This window comes from Talpa europaea (assembly GCF_964194135.1).
Source record: "Talpa europaea genome assembly, chromosome: 15".
In the NCBI taxonomy this organism is placed as follows: Eukaryota; Metazoa; Chordata; class Mammalia; order Eulipotyphla; family Talpidae; genus Talpa; species Talpa europaea.
The window spans coordinates 55,576,042-55,600,585 of record NC_140083.1 but is presented as its reverse complement, the minus strand read 5'-3'; the positions used below and the strand labels follow the sequence as shown (position 1 = coordinate 55,600,585).

The 24,544-nt window shown below is 38.5% G+C and overlaps 1 protein-coding gene across 10 annotated transcripts in view; it reads right to left on the bottom strand.

The window, feature by feature from the left end:
• The window catches only part of ABCC9 (ATP binding cassette subfamily C member 9), a gene marked incomplete at its 3' end in the record, with an annotated part of 106,915 nt that extends 86,218 nt beyond the window's left edge, over positions 1–20,697 (bottom strand). For 5 of the 10 annotated variants that reach the window (XM_084255493.1, XM_084255500.1, XM_084255495.1 and 2 more), the window contains exons 1-7: positions 20,498–20,697; positions 16,586–16,727; positions 10,008–10,129; positions 6,427–6,593; positions 5,444–5,686; positions 2,441–2,644; positions 353–544 (exon numbers count right to left, since the gene is read on the bottom strand). In XM_084255493.1, the coding sequence (XP_084111619.1) occupies positions 353–544; positions 2,441–2,644; positions 5,444–5,686; positions 6,427–6,593; positions 10,008–10,129; positions 16,586–16,727; positions 20,498–20,639 (1,212 nt within the window). In that variant the 5' untranslated portion in view covers positions 20,640–20,697. Of the gene's footprint in view, positions 1–352; positions 545–2,434; positions 2,645–5,443; positions 5,687–6,426; positions 6,594–10,007; positions 10,130–16,585; positions 16,728–20,497 lie in introns of all 10 variants that reach the window. The other 5 variants (XM_084255496.1, XM_084255497.1, XM_084255502.1 and 2 more) reach the window with 2 other exon arrangements.
• Between the last annotated feature and the right edge of the window lie 3,847 nt (positions 20,698–24,544).

Genomic DNA, 24,544 nt, shown 5'->3' with positions numbered 1-24,544 from the left:
AGAGAATTCACCAGAGCCAGAGCGGAGAGCAGAACAGGCAGACTGACGAAGTACACTGCTGAGGGGAGCAGCGGGCATGGCAGGGGTGGTCTGCGCACCATGTGACCCTCGCTGGTGGCTGGGGATCGAACCGGCGCTGCAGAAGCTGCAGGCAGCTTCGCAGCCCAGCACTCAACCGCTGTGCCACCAGGGGAGGCCCAATAACATCTTTCTTAAGTAGGTCCTAGAAAGGCCGATGTACCATCAAAGAGGAAATGAAAAAACCAAATGGAACCCATTGCCCTTCCTACCACCATATACATATAGTAGTTAACATTTTCAAAAAGCAAAATTATTCAAAGCTTGTACATACCAGCAGGGCTCCCCGGAGGTTAATGCCAGTCTCGATGGTCACATAGTAGGATGCCTGCAAAAATGTCCTTTGCAGAATAAGGGCCAAGAAGAGAAGAACAGCTAAGACATAAGCATTTTCAAGAAATTCCTTTGAGGAAAGGGTTTGTGCAGTCTTGTCCCCAAAAAAGAAAAAAAAAGACAAATTAAAAGTCTGATCAAACATGAGGTGTGCAGCTCACATTGATTAAACAGTACATGATTTTTAAATACAGCAGTGGAATGAACCAAAGCAAGGTCACTGGCTTCCTCACAACATGTACAGATAGAGGCCAATATAAATCAGTTCAATGCGTAAAATTGATCCCAAATTGATCATTAAGCTAGCTGGAAATGCCTAATTGTAGGGGAAAATGTACAATTTTTAAAAACTTGACATTTTCTACAAATTAGTCTAAATTAGCTTAGTCTAATTTAGAAGTATAAACTAAAAAACTATTTGGTCAGCAAGACCAATGTGACAAAAATACAACTTCTGTGGCATTATCCATTTAAAATAATTTTACACAGTTGATGTTGTGGGTTTTCATATCTTTTCATTTAAATTATAAAATACATAATTTGGCTTTTTATTACACGTACTTGATATTTGTAGTGATAAAAGATAAGTTATAAAAAGCTGTTTTAGTGGGAAAATGACTTAGGTCCTGCGTCTATTCACCACTGATGGCTTTTTGTGTGGTTTGACAACATCCAGTAACTTGTTAGTGAGGGAAAGTAATACTTGAATAAGGACATCATGTCACATTGGGCACTCTGCTTATTTTATAGCTAAAGTCCATTAGATTCTACTTCTAGTTCTCTTTCTTCGTGGAGACACATATGAATGCACACATTTTGAGTAAATAGTGGAGACAAGACAGCACAATAGTATTCTTGGAGAAAATATCTGGTTCCCTTTAGTAACAACGGAGCACTGACAGAGGGATCTGGGCTATGCACTGAGGGCACCAATATAAGCTGTCCAGTCTCTCTATTCAAGTGCTCACAACATGGAAAGATAAGCACAGCCAAGGATAATGTGCTTCATTATAAATAGCACATATGCTCAGTGCCAGTATGCAGGAAACTGTTAGGGGAGGGTCAAATTCCAGGAGCACTACCAGAAAAAGATTTACTCAGGAGGCAGCATTGACTGCAGGCTTTGAAATGCTGAAAATTTTAGTAGGTGAAGAACAGCAGTCAGGAAGTCATATTGAAAGAACAGAAAAAAGAAAACTGAATTTCAGGCTGTTGTTTGCAAGCACGGGTTCACAATTAATACACATTGTGTTGATCGGTTATCCGCTGACAATATAGTGAGGACATATTTACATATTTGAAGTTTATTTCAAATAAACAAAAAGGCAAATTGAAAAAACAAAAAAGGAAACCGATGTATCTGAATTAGAGTTTCTATCTGTGAAACCAGAGAAATCAATTAGGAAAATCAACTCATATTTCAAAGACATGAGGAATTTCATGATGCAGATTTTCTTTAGAGCAGATAATGGAAGATATATTTGTAACAACAAATATATAGTAACTAAATAATATCTTACACATGAGGCTCCCACATAGTTACATAGCATCTAGTAAAATATGTCTGATTTTCCCCATTACTGTGAAAGTGATGGTTTTTATTAGACAAGAAAAAAAGTACATATTACAAATTACACTGCTGACATTAGCACTCACAGACCCCTAAAAAAGTGATTCACCTCTCCTCTGCTCCCCAAGCACTCATGCATGAGAATACTTCAAGGATTGCAATGAAGGTCAAATAAATGATCAGTGTGAACTGTCTGAGCATAGTTTCTGGCACACTGTAGGTGCATATTAAATGTTTATAGGCTCTGAATCTGAGAAATAATTTTGTTGGCCAGATCTATTAAATGAATACATAAACATATGACTTCTTCTACATGGAAAACTCTTTAAGAAGCATTCAAGTCTCTGTAAATAACCTTGTTCAAGCTGTTCATAAAACTGCATTAATAGAAAGTAACAATTACAATGAACAGCACCAACAATATGTTTCCCTTCTAAAGTAATGCAAACTTACTCCTACTGTGTTAGTCCCATTCTTCGTCATGTTCCCCCCCTTCATTTCGTTCACACGCTGAACTATTCCAGAAATACAAAGAGGTCCAGCAAAGCCCAGTAAGTCAGCAAGATAGCGGAATGTGCTACTCAGCAAAATTGGTCGCCCAAAAGCTCTGTACATGGCTAGCCACATACATGGAGTCGGATTTGGATGATCTGCTACTTTTTTCTGAAAGACAAAGAAACCACATGAACTGAAATATGTAGAGCAGCAATCAGTCTCAACAACTATAGAAATTCCTAACTATAGTTTGGTAATTCCAAAGTTGATAAATAAATGTCAATGATAAATAAATGTCCATTTCAGTCCTTGCAGCCTACATCAACAGTAGTTACTGAATGCATTTTAATGAAGTAGAGAGAATAAAGAGTAACCTGGCTAGTTTTTCATTGACTTTGTATTATTTTTAGTTCTCAAAGAATGATCCCAAATTCTTGTTATGCTGTTTTATTTTTAACTTCAATTTCTTAAGGCAGAACTAATTTTAATTCCCTTTGATTTGGAAAATGTGTATCTGTCATGAATGTTATTAAAGAACACTTTAATAGAAAAGTGATCTACTATGGATAGAAAAGAAGATATCAAAATAAAAAGTTCAAGATTATGGACAGACAGTTCAAGATTTCTGGAGTTACTAGATCACAAGAGATATAAGCCAAATCAAACATCAAGTTGTTTCTCCTCCAGCTATTTCCCATCTCTGTGAATGACAGTCAATATTTTTAAAAGTATGTTAGTTGTGTTTCCTAGTTCTTGCTCAGAAAAATGCAAAATGAAGAGTGGCACACAATCTTACACCAGCTCATAGCTTCACACATCTACGGCTATGTTTTGAAGATGTTTAAGAGCTCAACCATCATCATAATTAAGTCTTGAGGAGGAGGTGGATTAAGTTTTTCCATTTTGGCCAAGAAGCCATCTCAATGAAATAGAGTTCAATTATGTTTCATATTCAATTCCCTGTAAACTGAATAACTTTTTAAGTTTATTGATAAAATACATGAACCTACCAAGTTCAAGCTAATGTGTGCTGTAAAAAGCACTAGGAAAATTGAAGCTATGCTTAGGCTAGACTGTTCCTCTTTATTGTGGCAGAGAAGTTTTTAAAATATGAGGCAGGGGTCTCCCTGGTGGCGCAGGGGTTAAAGTCTTAGAGATAGCAAGTTATCGCCAGGACCTGGAGCCTGAGTTCCATCCCCAGCCAGGGAGCTGACCCATATGGCGCAGCAGACATTTCCTGTCTTGCCCGCTGCTCCCCTCAGCAGTGTAATTCAGTAGATCCACCTGTTCTGTTCCCCACTGTCTCTGGTGAATCCTCTCACCCTCCTGCACCTCTGGCCTACACCCCATTTCTTATATCCAAGAATAAGTAAAAATAAATCATAAAATAAAATAAAATAAAAATAAAATAAAATAAAATAAAAATGGGGCAATACTTTTCCCAGAGGTGAAACTGGAGAGATGACTCAGGTTCATTTGTAGTAACCATTTCCTGCAATATTCATTTCATAATACTTTTTGACACAAGGCAGAGGTCATTTTCATCATTTACTGTAAGTGCTTTGTTGGTTTTGATTTAAAATGCCAAAAACCCTTCAATTGACTCTATAGCTCATCCTTCCCTCCCTTCCAATGCAATAGTGAATGGCGTATCTTTCATTACAATAGATTGTAGATTGCTGCAATTTGAAATACACCTATTACTGTGGATAGTATGCATGAATATTCAGAGTAACAAGACATATTGAAAATTTCCAAAAATTTATACTTAATATTTAAAGCAATTATAATTACTCAAGGGAAGTTCCAGAAGCAAACAATTGTGGCAGGCAGGTATGATGACACAAGGAGTATAAGATGATATATCATGTAGGACAATGCTCCTTTATTTAACTTAGTTTCCAAGGTTTGAAATACAAATACAGAGTCCAAACTTTGGTTAATAATTTAAGGACTTTTTTCAGGGGATTAATAAGATTCTAGAACCCATTCACAGTCTTGGGTGGGGTGCGGAGGTGTCTATGGACTCTGGCTTAATAATCTGTACTTTATTTAAGCAGAAAACATACTGCTAAAATTCAACTCATTTCTGTGTGTGCTGCTCATATTTAACAATTCTTTTCATTATTGTATGATAAAAATCACAAAACACATTATACAAATACCAACTTAAAAAAAACTAATTCTCAATTGGATTCTTAGAGAAAGCAAGCTGTAATCCATTTAACACATAAGGATGAGTTTGTCAAAGAAAATATTGAAATAAAATATTAAAAATTAAAATAAGGATTTTAATTTCTTAAAGGTGGCTAATTAACAGGTATGATGTTTTCCCTTTTTTTTTTGTTTTCCCTTTAAATAACATTATTGATAAGGTACTTGAAAAAAGACAAAAAAGCTCTACAAATTATTGTTATTTGGTTATAAAGATTAGACATACCTGATCACTGAAGTTGATTCTTAAGATTTATTTATTTACGCATACAAGAACTGGGGTACAGGCCAGAGGTGTGGGGGGTGAGAGGATTCACCAGAGACAGTGGGGAACAGAACAGGCAGACTGACTGAAATACACTGCAGAGGGTGAGGCAGGAGAGGTCTGCTGCACCATGTGGGTAGCTCCCTGGCTGGGAATGGAACTCATTCTGCTATGGCTGCAGATGGCTTCATAGGTTGCATCTTAACCCCTTGAGCCACCAGGGAGGCCCTGAACTTGATTCTTACTTTCCACTTGGTCCCAGAGAAAAGACACTGCTCATATATTGACTGGGCAACTAACCCCATAACACTGTATTTTCTTGGCTATTCTGCTATATCATTAACAGATCCCCAAACTTGGAAACTACTTGGAAAGGCAGAAGAGAAAATCTGCCTTCCTTAACCATTGATATTATGTCAACTTAGTGCCTTTATATTCAATAAGCCATTCTTTACATTTATGAAAATGAAAAAAAAATTCTAAATTACCTTTTGTTCTTCATATGCATCTTTCAGGCAAACGTAGTTTGTTACCGCCCTCATTGCTATTGGTAATTTTCCAATTGCCTTCAAATCGATGGGCTTTTTATGAGCAGATATGATAAGTGTGTTCATCCACCAGTATGTTGCTTTTGACAATAAATTCACAAATGGTTGAAGAAATCGCACACCCAAATCCTGGAGATCTTCTGGAGGCTTCACTTTCTGAGGATTCATGAAGAATACATATCTCTGTGGCAAGAAAAATCCCACAGAATAACAAGTAACCTAATTCTTTCCCTACATACTAAGATTTTAACCTGTTCTACATTTTTTATTTTAAGAGTCCAGAACTTTATTGTAATACCTCCTTCCCTTCCTTTCTGAAATAGTCTTTGTCATAGTTTCCTTTCATTATGACTAGGTTAACTAGCTAAGTGCCAGAATTTCACATTTAATCCACCTGGGGATATTTCTAAAAAATAAGTATCCATTTAAAACATAGTTATCACTAATAATCAACCTTTTATAATACCCTTGGATAAATTCTATCAAATGGAGATCTTTACATGATTTCGATTTTTAAAATGTTATCAATAGCATTGTAGAGACACTTCATTTGGGTTCTGACTGAGGTTAACTAACTCCTGTCCGCATCATTGCAGGCCCTCTCTTGCCCTTCAGAGCACACTGAAGAACTGGTAGAAAATGATAGTGAACAATCAGTCACTAATCTGTCACATGACACCACAGACAGCATGTGTGAAGTACAGCACACTGCAATCACAGCGTGGCCACTCAAGCAGTATCTGTGGAAAAATAAAAATTTGGGGTCACCCTGAGATTTCAGAACCATGAATGACCCAAAAGTTGATGAATTCAACTTTATATTTATACACATGACATGTATGCTGTTCATCCTTCAATGACTCCAGCTGACTGTCATCTTTAAGAGCAAGGTCCTGAATCCCACTGAGTCTTCAGATACCTACTCTCACCCGAATGACATTGATCTCCACAGCCATCAGGAGTCCGTTCAAAATGACCATCATGCCTGTAATGCAGAATCGGAGGTCTGATACTCCCCAGCCAGACTGCCAGTACTTAACCAACTTGATGGTTTTTGTAATAAAGGCCATTACCCAATACAGGAAAAGGGCTGGAAAAAGAGAAGAAAAATCTTTCCTTGGTATTTTTTTAAAAATTTCACAGTCAATATAAATACAATGCTTTTTAACAACCAAGACATTTTTAAGTATTCTCTTCCCAGATAATTCTAAGAAAATAGATAAGTCTTGGTGTACTTTTTAAATTTTGAACTGAAGGTGTGCCAATGACTTGAAAAGGTTAGCAATTCCAATTCTGTTTGTATGATAGAGATAAGGAGACAGGTCATTACGGATAACCCACCCTCTTACGGACTGATGTGTGAGTATGCAGACTTTTAAACTGACTTTACCATCTGCAATTGCTGCTTGGGAGAAAGACACATAAGTTATGTGGTTATAACACATGACTTTAAGAACTCCAGAGCTACAGTAATCAAGATAGAAAGGAGATGGCATACAAGTATGAATAGATCAAAAGAAGAAAAGACAGCCAGGAAATAGATAAAACTAAATTAGGTATTTAATTTACTATTTTTACAAAGATCACAAAGAAAAATGTCTGTTCCACAACTGTTGCTGGAACAGATGGATGTATATTTGGGGAAGTAAAGAAGCCTGGCACCAACCTCACACCAGATACACAGTCAATGGCAAGTACTCCTAAAAAACTAAACTGAAATTATAACACTTCTAGAAGAAAACAAGAGTATGATTTAAACACATTTTGAGGAAACACAAAGACTTCTTAAGACACAGAATGCAGTAACTATACATTAAAAATAAAAAATGATAAATTATAATGCATCAAAATTAAAATCTTCTGCTCCTCAAAAAGCCCTGCCAAAGAAATGAGTATGCATGGCACAGACTTGGTGGGAAAAAAGTCCCAAAAAATATATCTGATGACATATAGTCATTTATAAAATACTCCTGCAACTCAATATTAAAAAGGGGACCCAATAAAAAAATGAGCAAAAGATATGAAGAGCCAAATCACAATGACAACAAATGGCCAATAAACTCATCAAAAACTGCTCAACATCATTAGTCATCAGGGAAATGCAAATAAAAACCACAGTGCTATCAGTACACACCCTCCAGCAGGGCCAAATTAAAGAGACCAAAATCATCAAAAGCTGGCCAGCATGTGGAAGAACTGCAAATCCCACACTGTTAGTGAGTATGTAGAGTAAACCACTTTGGGAAAAGATCTGGTAGTTTCTTAGAGCATTTACCTTCTTGCCCTAGGTCCCAGAAACTCCACTCCTATTCATTTGAGGGGGAAAAAAAAAAAACCCCATCCACAAAAAGATGTGTCTGTGAATGTTCACAGCAACTATTTTTCCATTATAGCCCAAACCTGGGTCCAGGTGGCTAGTGATCAGAGTACAGGACAACAGTAGTATGTTTCTATAACAGAATACAGTCAAACAAATAAAAGAACAAACTACTGATTGATACTACATTATGGCCGAGTTTCAATAAATTTGGTGGAGAGAAACAGGTCTGGTACAAAAGACTTATATTGCATGATTCAATTTACGTGAAGTTGTAGAACAGGTCAATCTTATCTACGGTGGAGGGGGAAATCAGACTAGATGTTGCCTCTCTGGAGACAAAAATGAGGAATGACCGGAAGGGGACACAAGAAAACATGTGGATGATGACATGGTTCTATAGGTACAAGTATTTAGTAAATGAAGATGGCTGTACTTCATGTATGTAAATTTTACCTCGCAAAAAGAATTATATACATGTCTAGTTAATGACATGCAAGCTGAAGAAATCAGGAGGTGAGGAAAAATACCCACAACTTACTTTAAAAATGCATGAAACAGGGAGGTGAACAGATTAAGGTCTAGAAAGATGTAGATATGTGATAGAACAAATAAAACTATAGTTTGAAGGGTGTAGGTAGCAGGCATGTGAGTATTCACATCATTTTTTCAACTTTTTCTATATGCCTGATGATGTTCATAACATGATGGGATACAATTTTAGGTGTGCAATCTTAAAATAGTTGAATTTTTCTAGATGCAAATTTCTCCCTCCTAAAGAAAAAGCTAGATCATGTTTTATCTCTATAAGCGCTTCAGCAGTACTATCAAAGTGTGTCCTCTGCCTTGTACCTACACAAAATAATACAATCAAAAATTTCAGTTGTATTTGCTTTAAAATATATTAAAATGCACATTTCCTTTCTAAACACACTTTCTAACTCTTCTACCACCATCAGTTATTTTCAAGAAACTTATTTCTAGCATATAAAACACCTAATGCTATTTTTTCCTAGCCTGTTGGAAAGTTCACTCTTTTGGGTAGGAGCCATCTTCACAAAGACTTCTGTCACAGATTTCTTTTCTAAATTCTGTTATAAGTGCATTTGGAACTGAACAACTTTCTATCAAGATAATTAGAAGTTTACAAACCTTTAAAATTAGGATTTAACCCTATTTTTTATTAGATTACCTTTGCCTAATCATGTCACAAAACATAGAAATAATCAACATTTTCCACTTACCCATTTAAAATTCTAATGTCCTTGGAAAAAGCAAATAAAATACTCTGGTTTCATTATTATGTTCTCATTTCTGTATCAGTAGTCAACATCACACTCATAACAATCAATTAAAATCTGTAAGCCTTAGAAAATTCAAAAGCATTCAATTCACACAGACACACACATTCTAGAAGATTCCTCAGGCCCTGAAGTCCATTCAGGATGCATGTTAGATATGGTAATCCAAGGAATGAAAGGATGGGTCAGAGTTATTAAATATAATGAAACGGGATGACTTACACTATTTCAGCCTCAGACAAAAATAAAACTAAGAACATTTTAGAGATTCTGTGGTTTCCCCAGGACAAGAAGGCAAGAGAGGCTAAAGTGACATGGTCGGCTACGTCACTAACACGAAGGCTGTGCTCTGGAGGCAGCCGCTTCCCAGGACGTACAGTCCTCAGCCTGTGGTGAACATACTGCGTGGAGCAGCCCTGAAGCTGCACGGACATTGTGGGGCAAGTCTGGCATTCCCACAGCATCCGTGAAAGACACAGACCTGCAAATATGACTCTGGACGCCAAGCCACAGCCAGAAGCCTGTGGAATTGGGCCAGGTGGGGCAGAAGCCTGAACCAGCTCCTTGCAAAAGCGCTGATTCTTAGAAGACAGTTGCCACAGCCCAGAAAGCTAGGGCATTCTGTCCACTTTCTTCCTGTCAGAAACCAACACACCACAGGGGCCATGTATGGGGGAATAGATGTCCTGCGGCATGGACTTTTCACAGCCTAGAGAACCCCACTTACCTTCATCCCCACGTGTATCAGAGACAACCCAAGATGAATGCCTGTGATTTCCCCAGACAATCCACACCCAAACCCACTGAGAGTAGTTACTATGAGAAAAAAGAAAAACACATCATTCTTTTGGAGGGGAATAGAAAACCAGCACTTGCTTGTACTTACCTAAAAGTAATTTAGGAAAATTTGATGTTTCAATATTATGGTAATACACTATTGATGTTGTGGTGGCTACAAAGCCCATCACAGCTGGCATGAAGAGGTGGAGGTGGCGCGATTCCCGCCGTCTGCAGAGAGCAGAACAGTATCAGTGTCCACAGCTAATGGGTCCAGGCAGCTTTCCCCACTGTGTTCATTAAAGCTCTCTCTTAGCAATAAGATGTTAATAATACAGAATGCAGGAGTAGTTGCTAAGAGAATTTGTAAAGGAAAACTGTCATCGGAGAAACAACTGTGCTGAAGAGATTTATCCTAACGAGGAGGGCTGGGTACACAGACCTGAAGCAGAGGTTACAATAAAAGCAAATACATAATTAGTCCCACCAGGAAGGGGAGAACTGCAGAAATAATTCAACAACAAAAGCAAGAAAAAGCAATCAAGTGAACGGGAACTCTAAAGTATGAGAATGTATGTTTATTCTTCTGATAGCTTTCCTGAAATTTATGCTCCTCAGGCAATTTCTCTACATTCATTCATTCATTCATTCATTCAATTTATACACCAAATTAGACTCTGAGATGCAACTGTGAAAAAGACAAGATACAGTACCTGTGGTCACCAAGTTTGAAGTCTACACAGAATAGTTATAGGGAATTATAACCCAGGTAAAAGGGAGCAGAGCTAGTGTCTAAGACAGAGGAAGCTTGTGAAGGAACTGATTTCTAAACCTAAGAATGAGGAACTTCCCTAAGAATGAGGAACTGCCCTTGGTGAGGGGGGACAGGCACAGGGGCCAGATATGTTCAAGGGAATTTCAAGCTAGTTAGCATGACTGCAAGGAGACTAGATAGCATTCAAGGGCAATAGACTTCGAGTGATTGGAAATGTGCCAGGACAAGGTTTGCACATATGTGGCCCTTCATTCCACCTGTCCAAATAATACCATTTAGCAATAACATTTGACTTTTCTCAAATTACTTTAATGGATTAGTACAGAGAGACAGTGAGTTGGGCAGGGGGTGAGGGGGACAATTGGGAGTCATTTCAGACAAGATATGGTTGCTAAGGGGAACTGAGGTATTGTTAGGGGGAAGTGATGTCCTGAGTTAATCCCATACAGGCTTTGTGGACCCCACCCCCACTCCAGACTAAAGCCATCAAGACATTGGGAAAGACAAATCCCATCACCACCAAAGAGAAGGTGGCTAGGACCTGAGGGTGGAGTTGGGCAGCCAGGTTGGATATAAAAACCAAACACGTGGGCCTTGGGGTCGCTCACGATCGCTCGCCTTCTGGCTTCACGGCTCCTGGGTGGCGGCCAGCTCTCAGAGCGCCATTTTGGGATTCCTGATCAGCGGATTGGGTAGGACTCATTTAAAACTTTGTCTCCCACTTTTCTCCCTGAGCTGTACATTTCCTCATTTCCCCTTCCCTTGTAAATAAACCTTTTATTAACCTTTCACGTATGCCTGCAGTAGAGCATTGATAAGTCCTTTTAAGCGCGCGGGTGAGGACCCACAGTCAGGCACCCCGTTTTGTATCGGGGTTGCTCTACAACAGTATAAATGAGAATCCTCCCCCCTCCCAATTAGGAAAGTGGTGGCAGAGCTCTTTAAAAAAGAGAAAACTGAAAAACAAGCAGCAGCATAAAACAGTATAACATGCTCAAAATTCCAAGTAGTTAATATTCCTTAAATAGAAAGTCTGAGGGGGTAGGATTATCACTAAAGGACTTGTATGCAGTGGCAAGGAGTTACAATCCCCTGGAAAAGTGAAACACATAAGCAGCAATGGTACCTCAGGTTTGGGTAGATCCGTCTGATATAATGTGAAGGAGTTGACAGGGAATGTGTGTGCTTGAGGAGAAGGGAAAGGAAACTAAGAAAAGCATTTTTCCAACTACAGGCACACTTCATATGACAGACAAGGAAAACCTGGATGGAGCTCTGGCAGCAATTAACATGAAGGAAATAATACATCTGGAAAAGAGTAATTGTTAAAATGGCCAGCACTTTGATAGTGTTAGGGTGTAAGGCTGATGGTGATGAAGATGCAGAGAAAATTACAAGGGCACTCAAGGAGATGGTGGTGTGACCAAATAGGATTTTAGGAAGATGTGCAGATTGGAAAAGGAATTTAATAAATTTCAGTGGGACTTTGGCTTTTTGAATCATGAAGGTGTCTGACAAATAGGCAAAGGGAGTTTTCTAACATGCAAACCATGAGTGATTTCAACATCATCAGTGGTACATTTAGAACCACAAATATAGACCTGGCAATGCAGATGTGAATGTACTCTGAGAGCAGCTACTCTGGTTTAAAAACCACCTACCAGTCCCAGAAATAATTCAAAGAGAAAAAGGAGGAAACATGATTTCTTTACTGAAATCAGTAAAAAATCATTTCAGTAAAGAAATCATGAAATGTTTCAATGTTCTTTTATTATTGAAATGAAGAAAGAATAAAACAATAACGTACTATTTAAGAAGTTTAAGAATAAGCACGCCATACATCAAAGCCTGCAAAATGTGGTCAAGATCATACCCAGAAAAAAGTTTATAACCTTAAGCGTGTTCAATGAGAAATAATTACAATAATCAAATTAGTTAATTCAAGAAGTCAGAAAAAGAATGTCGAAGCAATTTGAAGGTGGTAATTATACAGGGGTGACGTAACCAGCAGCAGCAATGGTAAGGCTTTCTATATACTGTGGTATTTCTTTATTAGGGACTTGATGTGCCTTGTAACCATACTATTTTTATTAGGATTGCTATTATATTATCAGTGCTCTGCTTACACAGTTCTATAGACTTTGAGTGATGCCCCACCCTGTTCTTCCCTCTAACTTCTATTATTTTTAGAGTGTGATTCACAGCCCCAGTGTTCTAGCAGAAGCACACACATCCCACTATAGCAGAAATCTGTAGTCAGAGAGACAGCAAATCAGAAACCATCTATCATTGAGGACAAAAGAATCATTTCAAAAAAGAGAAAAGAATAAAAATAAAAACCTACATGAAAATACAGTGGTAGTGAAGATAATACACACTTGAAGAAATTTGATGGATTATTAAATGGTATAAAAATTATCAACACACACACAGAAAGAGGGGCAACTTTGGAAATCCAACCAGTAAACACAATAAAATTATCTCCTACAAATAAAACATTATTTTAATATTCATTAAACATTAATAAGATTTGACTACAATAAAAATGTTAATAAACCCCCAGAGCTGTTTAACTAATTACATGATCTAACAATAACCTCATCAAATTAGACTGAAAAGCAAACTGGAAATGATTCCTAGGCAGAAGAGAATATCTAAATGAGATCTAGTTATTTAGATAGAAATAAAGACTTCTGGGCCTCCCTTGCAAGGGGATAAGCACCACACTATAAAGCAATCCACAGCCTCTGCAGCACGAGTTCAATTCCCAGCCAGCCAGGGAGCTACCCACATGGCGCAGAAGACCGCTCCTGTCTTGCCCGCTGCTCCCCTCGGAAGTGTATTTTAGTCGGTCTGCCTGTTCTGTTCCCCACTCTGTCTCTGGTGGATCCTCTCACCCCCCACATCTCTGGCCTGTACCCCAGCTCTTGTATGCATAAATAAATATATCTTTAAAGAAAAAAGGAAGACTTCTTAGAAAAACATGTGCAAGACAGGTAAAGAGTATCTCAAAAGAAGTATTATTAAGCTTTAATATTAGTGTCACTTAAAAAAACAAGTCAAATATTCAGTTAGGAAAAACTTGTCATTGTTTTGCTAATTATAATGAACTTTTCTGATATTTTCTCAAAGGTTTTGTTCTTAAAAAAAGAATAAAAGAAGAGAGGAATGATCAGCTATGAAGGCTTCATTACATAGGTATCATTGATTAACTCTTTGGCAACTGGTTACTGAGTGACCTTTGGCCCTACCCTCCTCCCTGCAGGTCAGAGGGTGGTTCTGGAAGTTTAACCTTCTAATCACCACCCAGTTGTTTCCCCAAGAAACCACCCCCATCCTCAGGCATTTTCCCAATGTCACCTCATTAAAATTACAATGGATACTTTTAACACCTTAACACTTAGGAAATTCCAAAGGTTTGGGAAACCTGTTAGCCAGGAACTGTGACTGAAGGCCACAAAACAAATATGTTTTAGAAACATATTTGAATGACCAAATACACACACACACACACACAATAAACACATAGTGTTAGGGGGAAAGGATGTCCTGAGCTAATCCCATACAGGCTTTGTGGACCCCACCCCCACTCCAGACCAAAGCCATCAAGACATTGGGAAAGACAAATCCTGTCATCACCAAAGGGAAGGTGGCTGGGACCTGAGGGTGGAGTTAAGCAGCCAGGTTGGGTATAAAAACCAAACACGTGGGCCTTGGGATCTCTCGCTCTCTTGCTCGCCTCCTGGCTTCAGGGCTCCTGGCCTGCGGCCAGCTCTCAGAGTGCCATTTGGGATCAGAGTGCCATTTGGGATTCCTGATCTGCGGATCGGGTAGGAGTCATTTAAAACTTTGTCTCCCACTTTTCTCCCTGAGCTGTACATTTCCTCATTTGCCCTTCCCTTGTAAATAAAGCTTTTATTAACCTTTCGGCGTGTGCCTGCAGTAGAGTATTGATAAGTCCTTTTAAGTGCGGGTGAGGACCCACAGTCAGGCACCCCGTTTTGTATCGGGGCTGCCAGGGCTGCCCTATAACAATAGTATACACATATCACATGTCATTAATGTTAATTCAGATTCTGATAAAAACAGTTTCCAGAACAGGAGAAGGCAGGAGGGAAAGCAAACTAATTTGGGGTTTCAGAAGTAACTGGAAGGTAACTTTTAAGAAGCCAAGTTAAAATGGGAGAAGATGTACTATGTATTTCTGCTTGTTCTTCGGATTGACCTTGTGTCACTGACACTAAAAAAAGTCTCTGCCATTAGCATATTCCTCATCATTCTTAGTTCAAACTCTGTCCTCAGTCTCAGAAGCTACGCATCAACCATGGGGACTGGAAATAATGCCTATGTGATGTTCAGTTTCAGAGAGATTGGGACTATCTAACTTCCAGTTTACACATACCCAGAAATACGTCGAATCAGCATATGTGTAAAGGGAATTTTATAAACCAAGACTAGACTTGCCTGTGCCAATACAAAATAATACAAATACGCCACAGGATTTTAAACAGTTACCAAAAAGATAATAGCCAACAATGCTTCCAAATACTTGGAGGCATGGTATATCATTCTCTGATTTTTCTTTTTTATCAAAAACTAAGATATGCACATAAATGCAGAGAACTGTTATAAAACATTACAAAATAGTTGGCTCATGACAAAAGCGTAGAAGCTCCATTCCTTGTTAATTGCAACAGAAAAACATAAACAGATGTTAGGGGAGGTTCTTAGTAGATAAGGAGAAAAAGATTTTTGGAGCTTTCTTTTTAAAAACTTTAAGACCTTCTCATATCAATTCCTCAATTAAACATGTACCATTTGTCATAATTTCATAACCAAGTTTTCCTATTTTTTGAGTTTATTTTCTGTTACTATGTGATAAATAGAACTCAGAAATGTAGAAGCAAACTGTGGAAATGAGGCTACCAGAGGGGGATGTGAAAGGGTGAGAGCAATGTGGGGAAGGAGCACAATGGACTATGGTGGAGGACTATGGGTGTCTTGGTGGGGTACTATAGTAACACCCACAAGGGGGGAGATCCTAACCCCCTAATTTGTAAACAATAATGTAAACCCATGTTATCTCAATTAAAAAAGAATTCACTATAGTCTTACTGCCTCCTACAGACTTCTTGTAGAAGAGTGACAAAATTCCTTCAAAAATATGGGCTTTAAAAATATATTTAGGGGCCTCCCTGGTGGCACAAGGGGTTAAGCACAGCACTATGAAGCAGTCCACAGCCTCTGCGGCAGAAGCTTGATTCCCCGACCGGCCAGGGAGCTACCCACATGGTGCAAGAGACCTCTCCTGACTTGCCTCCTGCTCCCCTCAGCAGTGTATTTCAGTCGGTCTGCCTGTTCTGTTTCCTGCTCTGTCTCTGGTGAATCCTCTCACCCCCCTCCCCTGCACCTCTGGCCTGTACCCCAGCTCTTGTATGCATAAATAAATCTTTATATATACATATGCCTCAATTATGTGGCTGCATTGCCACTAATCAGACTTTAATGCCAGTCATCTGTCTTTGATTTTTACAAAATTAATCAAACATCAGAGAACCGGTTCCATGTAACCAAGTAGCTGTTAGAGCTAATTGTCAATATAGACAAGCATATACCTATATAGACAATATAGACAAGCCACTTATACCTATTTTGAGAGAGAAGGGAATATCAATGTTTAAAGGAAGAGCACAGTCTGCAAGGGCTACCCAGATGAGCAGGCAAAGAAACAAATCAAAATATCCCAGAGCTGAACTTGTGTTATTAGACAAAGAATTTAACAAAACAAATATATGGGCAAGAGGCATAATTAACCAAAAAGTTAAGCCTAAATTACTGTGCTCTCAGCCACAATCCATACCAACATACCCACCAGTATACCGTGATCGTACTAAGAAGGACAAGCCACTTACGAGTCTGAAACAATGCCTTCTGCTATCTCACAGACGTGCACAAACAGGAGCGCAAATGTCAGAATCCATCTCAGGTTATGTCCAGGAAAATGAAGCCATGTATTGTGATGAATTTGTACTTTTGAGCTTTGACTCCCCCACCCTGAAAATAGGAAAAAGGAAACAAATTAATTTACATTGTGATATGCTTTGGAGGCCTCCTAAAATCTTAATGCTTTCTAACGTAGCAAAGGAAATCTTGTCCATTTTTGTTATATTAGAAGAAATAATTTCAATTGATCTTTATGCAACTGCATATGCTACCATATTAACATCCATTGATTTCTCAAGAGTAAAATCAACTCTGAGTAAACTGATAGTAAATCAATAAAATTTTATTAGAAGAATAAAACAACTCTGGGAGACTATGTGGTTATTTTGTGCTAAACAGAGTTCTTACTGACAGGTTTCTGATTCATTCAAAAGGACAAATCAATGCTATTAATAAAAGCAATTTGGTGTCTGATGTCTTTCAAGGCATAGGATTTGGTGGGAGGATTAGTAAAATAATACCGTATTTAGTGAAAACATACAGGACTCATTAGATGAGTCAACTCATAATCACATGTATACCATGAGAGAAACACGGTAATCTAAGACTATGTGAGCACTGATAGACAGTGGTAATATTTTCTCAAAGAAAGCTTAAGTTTTGTTCATTAATTTTGATGTTTTTAAGCAGGTTTCAAGAACACTGGAGGTTCACTCTTAGCTCAGCATTGATGGAAAGTTCAAGATCACATTCTAGTAAAATTTGGATGGTCTACCTTCAAAAACTATAGCCAAAGTAATGCCAACTCATAGAAGAAATGCTAGGAAATGACCCAGCATTTGTCATCCCTTTTTCCTCATTTCTTACCTGCAAAGAAGCCTTATATACTCAAAAATAAATGGGGGCTTGTGCTTGAAACACTGCAGGAAGAGATTTTCCTCTAGGCAAAAGGAATTTTTGTCTTAGTTGTTCCCAAATAAATTTCATTATTAGAAGATCAGTTACATTTAACCTATTCTATTAGAATTTATGACTTAAACTCTTGTAGGCAAGCTGTGTTTTTTGAAACACTGTAATTTTCTGTTAACTGATACTTCTTTGAGATTAATTTATGCTTTCTCACTAACTCAAGAAGCCAGTGTTATAGACTACATTTTTCTGTCATCTTCCTTTTACAGTGTTTACTCCAATTCCATTGCATTTATACATGTGTCCACTTTTTCAAAGTTCAAGTTCAGCCATTTTGATTTTTTACAAAAAGACCCACATTAGTACTGACTATTTTTTTTTTTTTTTAACAAACTGAAAAGTCTGAAGACAATTTCTGTTTTTAGGGCAAGAGGGAAAAAGCAAATAGCTTCAGCTTTGGTTTTGCAGCAGCCATACCAGAGACAGGGAGCCTGGAGACAGCAGCAAGAAGCTCCTTGCCTGAAAGTACTTTATACAGTTCGGTGTTTATCACATCAGTCCTGCATTTACTCTATGTGAGTGTTATTTTAGGTTTCATGTGACTTTTGCCATTACTTGGCAGGCTATTTTTGGGGTGTGGGAACACAAAATATTACTGGTAATTGTTTACTTGCTTTATGTCACTACAGCTTAAAAAAGGTTTCATAGGAATGCTCTTTTTTTTTTCTATTTTTGCATAGAAGAACTGGGGTGTAAGTCAGAGATGTGGGGAATGAGAGGTTTCACCAGAAACAGAGTGGGGAGCAGAAAAGGCAGATCTACTGAAATACACTGCTGAGGGAAGCAGCGAGCAATGGCAGCAGCAAAGGTCTGCTGTGCCATGTGGTTAGCTCCCTGGCCAGGGATCGAACTCAGGCATAGTGGTGATACTGCCAAAACTTAACCCTGAGGCCACCAGGGAGGCCCAGAAATGCTCTACTCTTGAATAGTGGGGGTAATGGGATGCTTTTGCCAGCCTCTGCTTACAATGCTAGAGATGCAAACAGGACTGTCACCATGATTGCTTCCCAAGTTATTAAACAGGATGTCAAAAAATGAGTTATTAATTACAGTTGCCATAAAAATCTATTTTCAACTTTTGGCCAAAGATCATTTTTTTTTTAAAAATATTTATTTATTTATACAAGCACTGGGTACAGTCAGAAGCGCAGGAGGGTGAGAGAATTCACCAGAGCCAGAGTGGGGAACAGAACAGGCAGACTGATGAAATACACCACTGAGGGGAGCAGCGGGCAGTGGGAGAGGCCTGCGCGGCATGTGGGACCCTTGCCCGGTGGCCGGGTATCGAACAGGCACTGCAGAGTGGGCAGCTTCATAACCCAGCGCTCAACCGCTGCACCACTGGGGAGGCCCCAAAGGGCATTCTTAATGCACATAAACAAATTGGTATTTCTACATATGGCCACTGTAGTTCAAATATATTTATTATCTGTTCATTTGCTTAACATGAGTAACTATGTACAAAAGTAACTCGGCCTCTGATGATATGTCATATAACGGAAATTCTTTGACATTGTTAGAATGCTAGGCATGTAGTAGTGTCTCAATATCTGTTAATGAGGAAAACATACAAATTATTTTTAAACCTTCCTTTACAGCAGAAAGATATGCTGACTCTCTTTAACAAAAATCAGTGTTACAGCCTTGTCATTTATTTTTATGAGCAAAATCATGCATGGGAATATTAAACACCAACTCCAAACCAGTGGTTACCTCCCAGACAGGAATGCAGGATGTGGGAAGAGGAACGGGATCTGGAAATGGTACACAGATTCACTTATATACTTGCTGAGACTCCTTAAGAGGAGTGGTGGTAGGTTCAACAGATGTTTATTAGCCTGTCATTTTTATATATGGAAAATATTTTATAATTTAAAAAAGTCTAAAGATCTATTTTTGTTGTAATTTTTGAGAAATTATGTGTAACAGCTCTAAATAATTGGATTTTATCTATTTGTAGATTTTACTTTTTCTTCCTGAAACACCATTTCTTTCCCCATCTCCTTGTCCACTTTAACTTGTATACGCTATCCTTTCAAATGCTTGATGTCACTCACTATGTAATCTTTCCCATCAGCCCCAAGATGAGTTAGTTTTTACAGCAGGTTCTAGACCACATAATCTGTTCCTCTATCTTTAAATGGGCTTAGGCATTTCTCTTGACTTTGATACATGATTTCCAGGACAATTCCAGTGTCCATTCCAAGCAAGTACTGCCTTATAGCCACTTCCTATACTTATCACCTGGAACAAAGCACTGCTGAACAAATTCTTCAGATCCATTTATTTCCTCCTTTTTTTTTTTTTAAAGATTTGTTTATTTATTTATTTATTTATTTATTTATCTATACAAGCACTGGGTATAGTCAGAAGCGCGGGAGGGTGAGAGAATTCACCAGAGCCAGAGCGGGGAGCAGAGCAGGCAGAAGGACCGAAGTACACTGCTGAGGGGAGCAGTGGGCGGCAGGAGAGGTCTGCGCGCCATGTGGGACCCTCCGCCGGTAGCCGGGGAGCAGCTGGGGATCGAACCAGCGCTGCAGAGGCCGCAGGCAGCCTCACAACCCAGCGCTCAACCGCTGAGCCACCCGGGAGGCCCATTTATTTCCTCATTTTAGCAAGCTGCTGCTGCTAGCTGAAGTTCATTTTAAGAAAGCAAGTGACTTCTGATTTACCTATGGAGTGTCATATGCCAAAAAAACAAATAACTGGAAAACATAAAATATTTGCTTGTTCTTTTCTTACAGGTGTACTTAACTGTTTCTATGATGGAAAGATTAAGTCAACAGGAGAACAAATCCCAGCCATTAAGAAGACCTTATAAATAAACAAATGTTAAGAAACAATTTTTATATCTTTAAATAAACAAAGCTAATAAATAAAAGTGATGTGGAAAAGGACAGCAGATTACTTACCGATAAACAAAATGGGAAAAGTAATAAACAGCAGGAAGACATGAGGGACCAGGTTGAGGGCATCTACAAAGCAGGGGTTTTGTAACACACCATTACAGATGTTGTATGAAGAACTGTTGTTACCACAGAATGAAAGGCTCATTTCTTCTTAATTGGTTTTCTCTACAAGAGAAAGAAAATAAGGTCTCATTATTAAATTCTCTTTCATAAAATTTAGCCCCAAAAAGTATAATTTGATAACATTAATCCCCCTTATTTTTGCAGTTGAAGATATAGGGAATTCTATACCAAATCATTTGCAAGTTTCTTATAAAGACCTTATACATTCTAGAAGGTCTTTTTTTTTTTTTTTAATAGAGGCATGTTTTATTTATTTATTTATCTGTTTGTTTGTTTATACATGCACTGGGTACAGTCAGAAGCGCGGGAGGGCGAGAGAATTCACCAGAGCCAGAGCGGGGAGCAGAGCAGGCAGAAGGACCGAAGTACACTGCTGAGGGGAGCAGCGGGCGGCAGGAGAGGTCTGCACACCATGCGGGACCCTCCTCCGGTGGCCGGGGAGCAGCCGGGGATCGAACCGTCACCAAAGAGGCCGCGGGCAGCCTCGCAACCCAGCGCTCAACCGCTGCACCACCGGGGAGGCCCTAGAAGGTCCACTTTTCAAGTCTTTTTCAGAGAAAAAGATTTGAGTTTGGAAAATATATAACAACTAATATCTACCAACAATGATACTGCAAAGGAGTATTTGCCTGACAAAAATGGTTACGAAGAACAAAAAAGGTGATCTCTCAAGAAAAGGGAGTGGGCCTCCCTGGTGGCACAAGGGGTTAAGATGGAACCTATGAAGCTATCCGCAGTCACTGCAGCATGAGTTCGATCCCCCACCAGGGAGCTACCCACATGGCACAGCAGACCTCTCCTGACTTGCTCGCTGCTCCCCTTAGCAGTGTACTTCGGTCAACCTGTCTGTTCTGTTCCCCACTGTCTCTGGTGAATCCTCTCACCCTCCCAAACCTCTGGCCTGTACCCCAGTTCTTGTATGTATAAATAAATAAATCTTTGTTAAAAATTATTAAAAAAGAAAAAAGGAAAAAAATCAAAGTCTTGACTAAAAAGTCAAAATAGTAGAGCATCAAATCCTTCCTCATGTTCATTCTTTGAAATTGCTATAACCAGCAGCTTTAGCTAGACACCATTTAGAGGACTCTTCCATTAACTGAAGAGAATAGTAAAGAGACCACCATGGCAGCAAATGTCCTTTCTCAGAAGATTAAAATCCAGTGCTTAAGACAAATTAAAGACAGCTCAAGTGAATGAAACCTCTCAAGTGCCACGTCAGAGAACAGTCTTACATGAAATTTAAGTTCTGAAAGTAAAAGTTCTCAAGTTCTGAAAGCAAAGATATCTTTTAATCAGAAATCTGTACTCCGTTAAAGCAGAAGTGGATGAATTTCAGCAGGAAACAGAACGAGATCACACAGGGTTTTGTTCACCATTGCTGGAACTTTGGCTTCTATTCTGGGGAAACAGAGTCACTGAGGGTGGTTCCATCAGAGAAGTGACATGCTCTGACTTATATTTTAGATGAACTTCTCTCTTCGCTGTGCCAAAACAGATACCTAAGAACCAAGGTCTATTCCACCCAAATATGAGTGTGAAATTACAGCAAGAGTTTTACATCTTTTTAAATGCCTACTCTTTATTTAGCACCGACTAAATTCTAGGTACTTTGCAAACATTAACTTAATTCCTCAGAATATCGTGCAAGGTAAGTGGAGTTATTCCCCTTTTTACAAAGGAGGATACTCAAGTTCAGACCCATTTAGTCACTTGCTGGCCAGGGGATTGGGGAAAAATCTACATCCACGTGCCTGTCTATAAAGTAGTTTCTTCCCACTGCCATCATGTAGCCTCTAATCTACTTTTTAAAAGAAAATATCCATATTTATTCTTATTAAAATAAGTGGCAGTTCAAGATTTTCTCCTCACTGCGCTTTATTTTCCATATTTATTTCACACTGGATTCTGAGTAAGATTATGAAAGGTTGGCAAAGGTTTGAATAACTCAAGTAGTCCCTTTTCTTTCTTTCCTTTCATTGATAATTGATTTAGCAATGGTCATGAATAATATTTTGTCTAGGAAAAAACAGAGTGTTATTCAAAGAAGATGGGCAACAGGAGGCAAATTATCAGAGAACTCAAATTTCAAGTGAAAGTTATAGAAAGCATGATGTGACCAGAACAATTAGGCAGAAAGCCTGTGTTTACAGTCTGGAAATGTTTATATAGAAATCCTCACACATATTATTTCTGGCAAACTCCCATTTTAATAAATTACTAATATGCTCTCTAGTTGAAACAATTTCTTATCTTTAGAAAAAAGTATTTTTTAAAAAATACCTCAAGATGAAGTTATATACTTGGTAAATTCTTGAACTATTAAGTTTCTAAGCTGGATGAAAGAAATGAAAAGGACATGAGTTTAAAATAACAGTAAATGGAGGTCATAATTGTATGTTAATGAACTTTTGGCAAAGATAAAAGACAGAAACTAAAAAATAGCTTGTGATCGAGCTTTTAAGAGTATATCTTTATTTAGTAGAAATAATAAAAGGAGACCTTAAGTTCACTCTAATTGAAAGGTAGTTATAACTGTTTCCTGGAATAAATCAGATAATTTTTACTTTAGCTAGTTTTATAATATAACCAAAATCATAATATTCCAATTGGTGACATTTATAAACTGTGATATCTAATTACTGTCATTGAGCCAGATGCTGCACATATTTTATGAAACATATACTTTGAGGTATCAGCACTGCCTAATTTTTAATCACTTGCAAAGCCCATCAATTTAGTACCTTTTGAGGAAAAAAGCAAATGTGTAATATATGGGTCCTATTGCCTCTATCCATCAGCATAGGGTTTTTTTTTCTTTCCTCGACGGCAGAAGAAAGACCTCATTTTCATGACATACTACTCTTGACACTTTCTTTAAAGATACTTTTCATTAAAAGATTCTCTTGAGGTATTTAACTGAGAGCTGGGAGGCTAAGGCGCTCAGGTCCTGGCTCTTCGGTGACTTTAACTGTGTGACCTTGGGCAAGTCACTTAACCTCTCTGTGCTTCAGTCTCCCTATCTTGTAAAATGGGAGTAATACCTACCTCACAGCGTTGTTGTGGGGATTAATTAGATATAATGTCTGTAAAGCATCTAAGGTTCTTGAAGAAGGCGCTATATAAATACAATATAATATCTATTTAAAAAAAATTTAGTACCTTTTGAAAAATTCTGTTGAACTGTGGAAAGAAAGTATCAAAGAAAGAAAACATCCTGAAAAAGTCAAAGAATATTTCCATCATGTATCTGATGTCTGGTGTCCTGGGTCCTGAGCTAGCACCAGGAGTGCAGACCACACAGATCAGATGACACTAACCCCAATAGCTTTGATATCATTAAAAGCTCTGCTCTAAAAGATAGGAACATACATAACATAATCACACCAAGGTATACAGTTGAGATTAGTAAAGTAAAAGCTTTTGAATGATCTCCATCTACCAGCTTCTCCTACTTCCCTCACACTTCACTACTGTTCAACACATGCTTCTTTCCTTCCACCTCCTTCTCCATCTTTTTCTCTTGGCCCTTAGTCTCCTTCTCCAACAGGCACCGTGCATATGGCAATTCTAACCAAAGCCTATATTAGCACCCAGTATTCACAACAAGGAGGGAACTTATTGTGGAGATGTATTTACAATCATTGTATTCACCAAAGGTGTTTTACTAAATTGGGATGTCTAATTCTTATGTCTTCAGTTACCACTTAGTATTTCCCTCCCAGAGCCCAGGATAAGTCAGCCAGGCTTAGGAAAGGGTATGATTTGAGCTCTTGCCCTCTAATCTCTGTCATGTGACACCTTAGCCCTGCCCCCCTGGAGCCCTGTCTTCAGCTAAGCACAGAGGCCCAAGCATCAGGGAGGAGGGCAACAAGAGAGGCCAGACAGAGAGACATGGCATTTTTCTCTCCACAGTGAATGCCCAGGAAT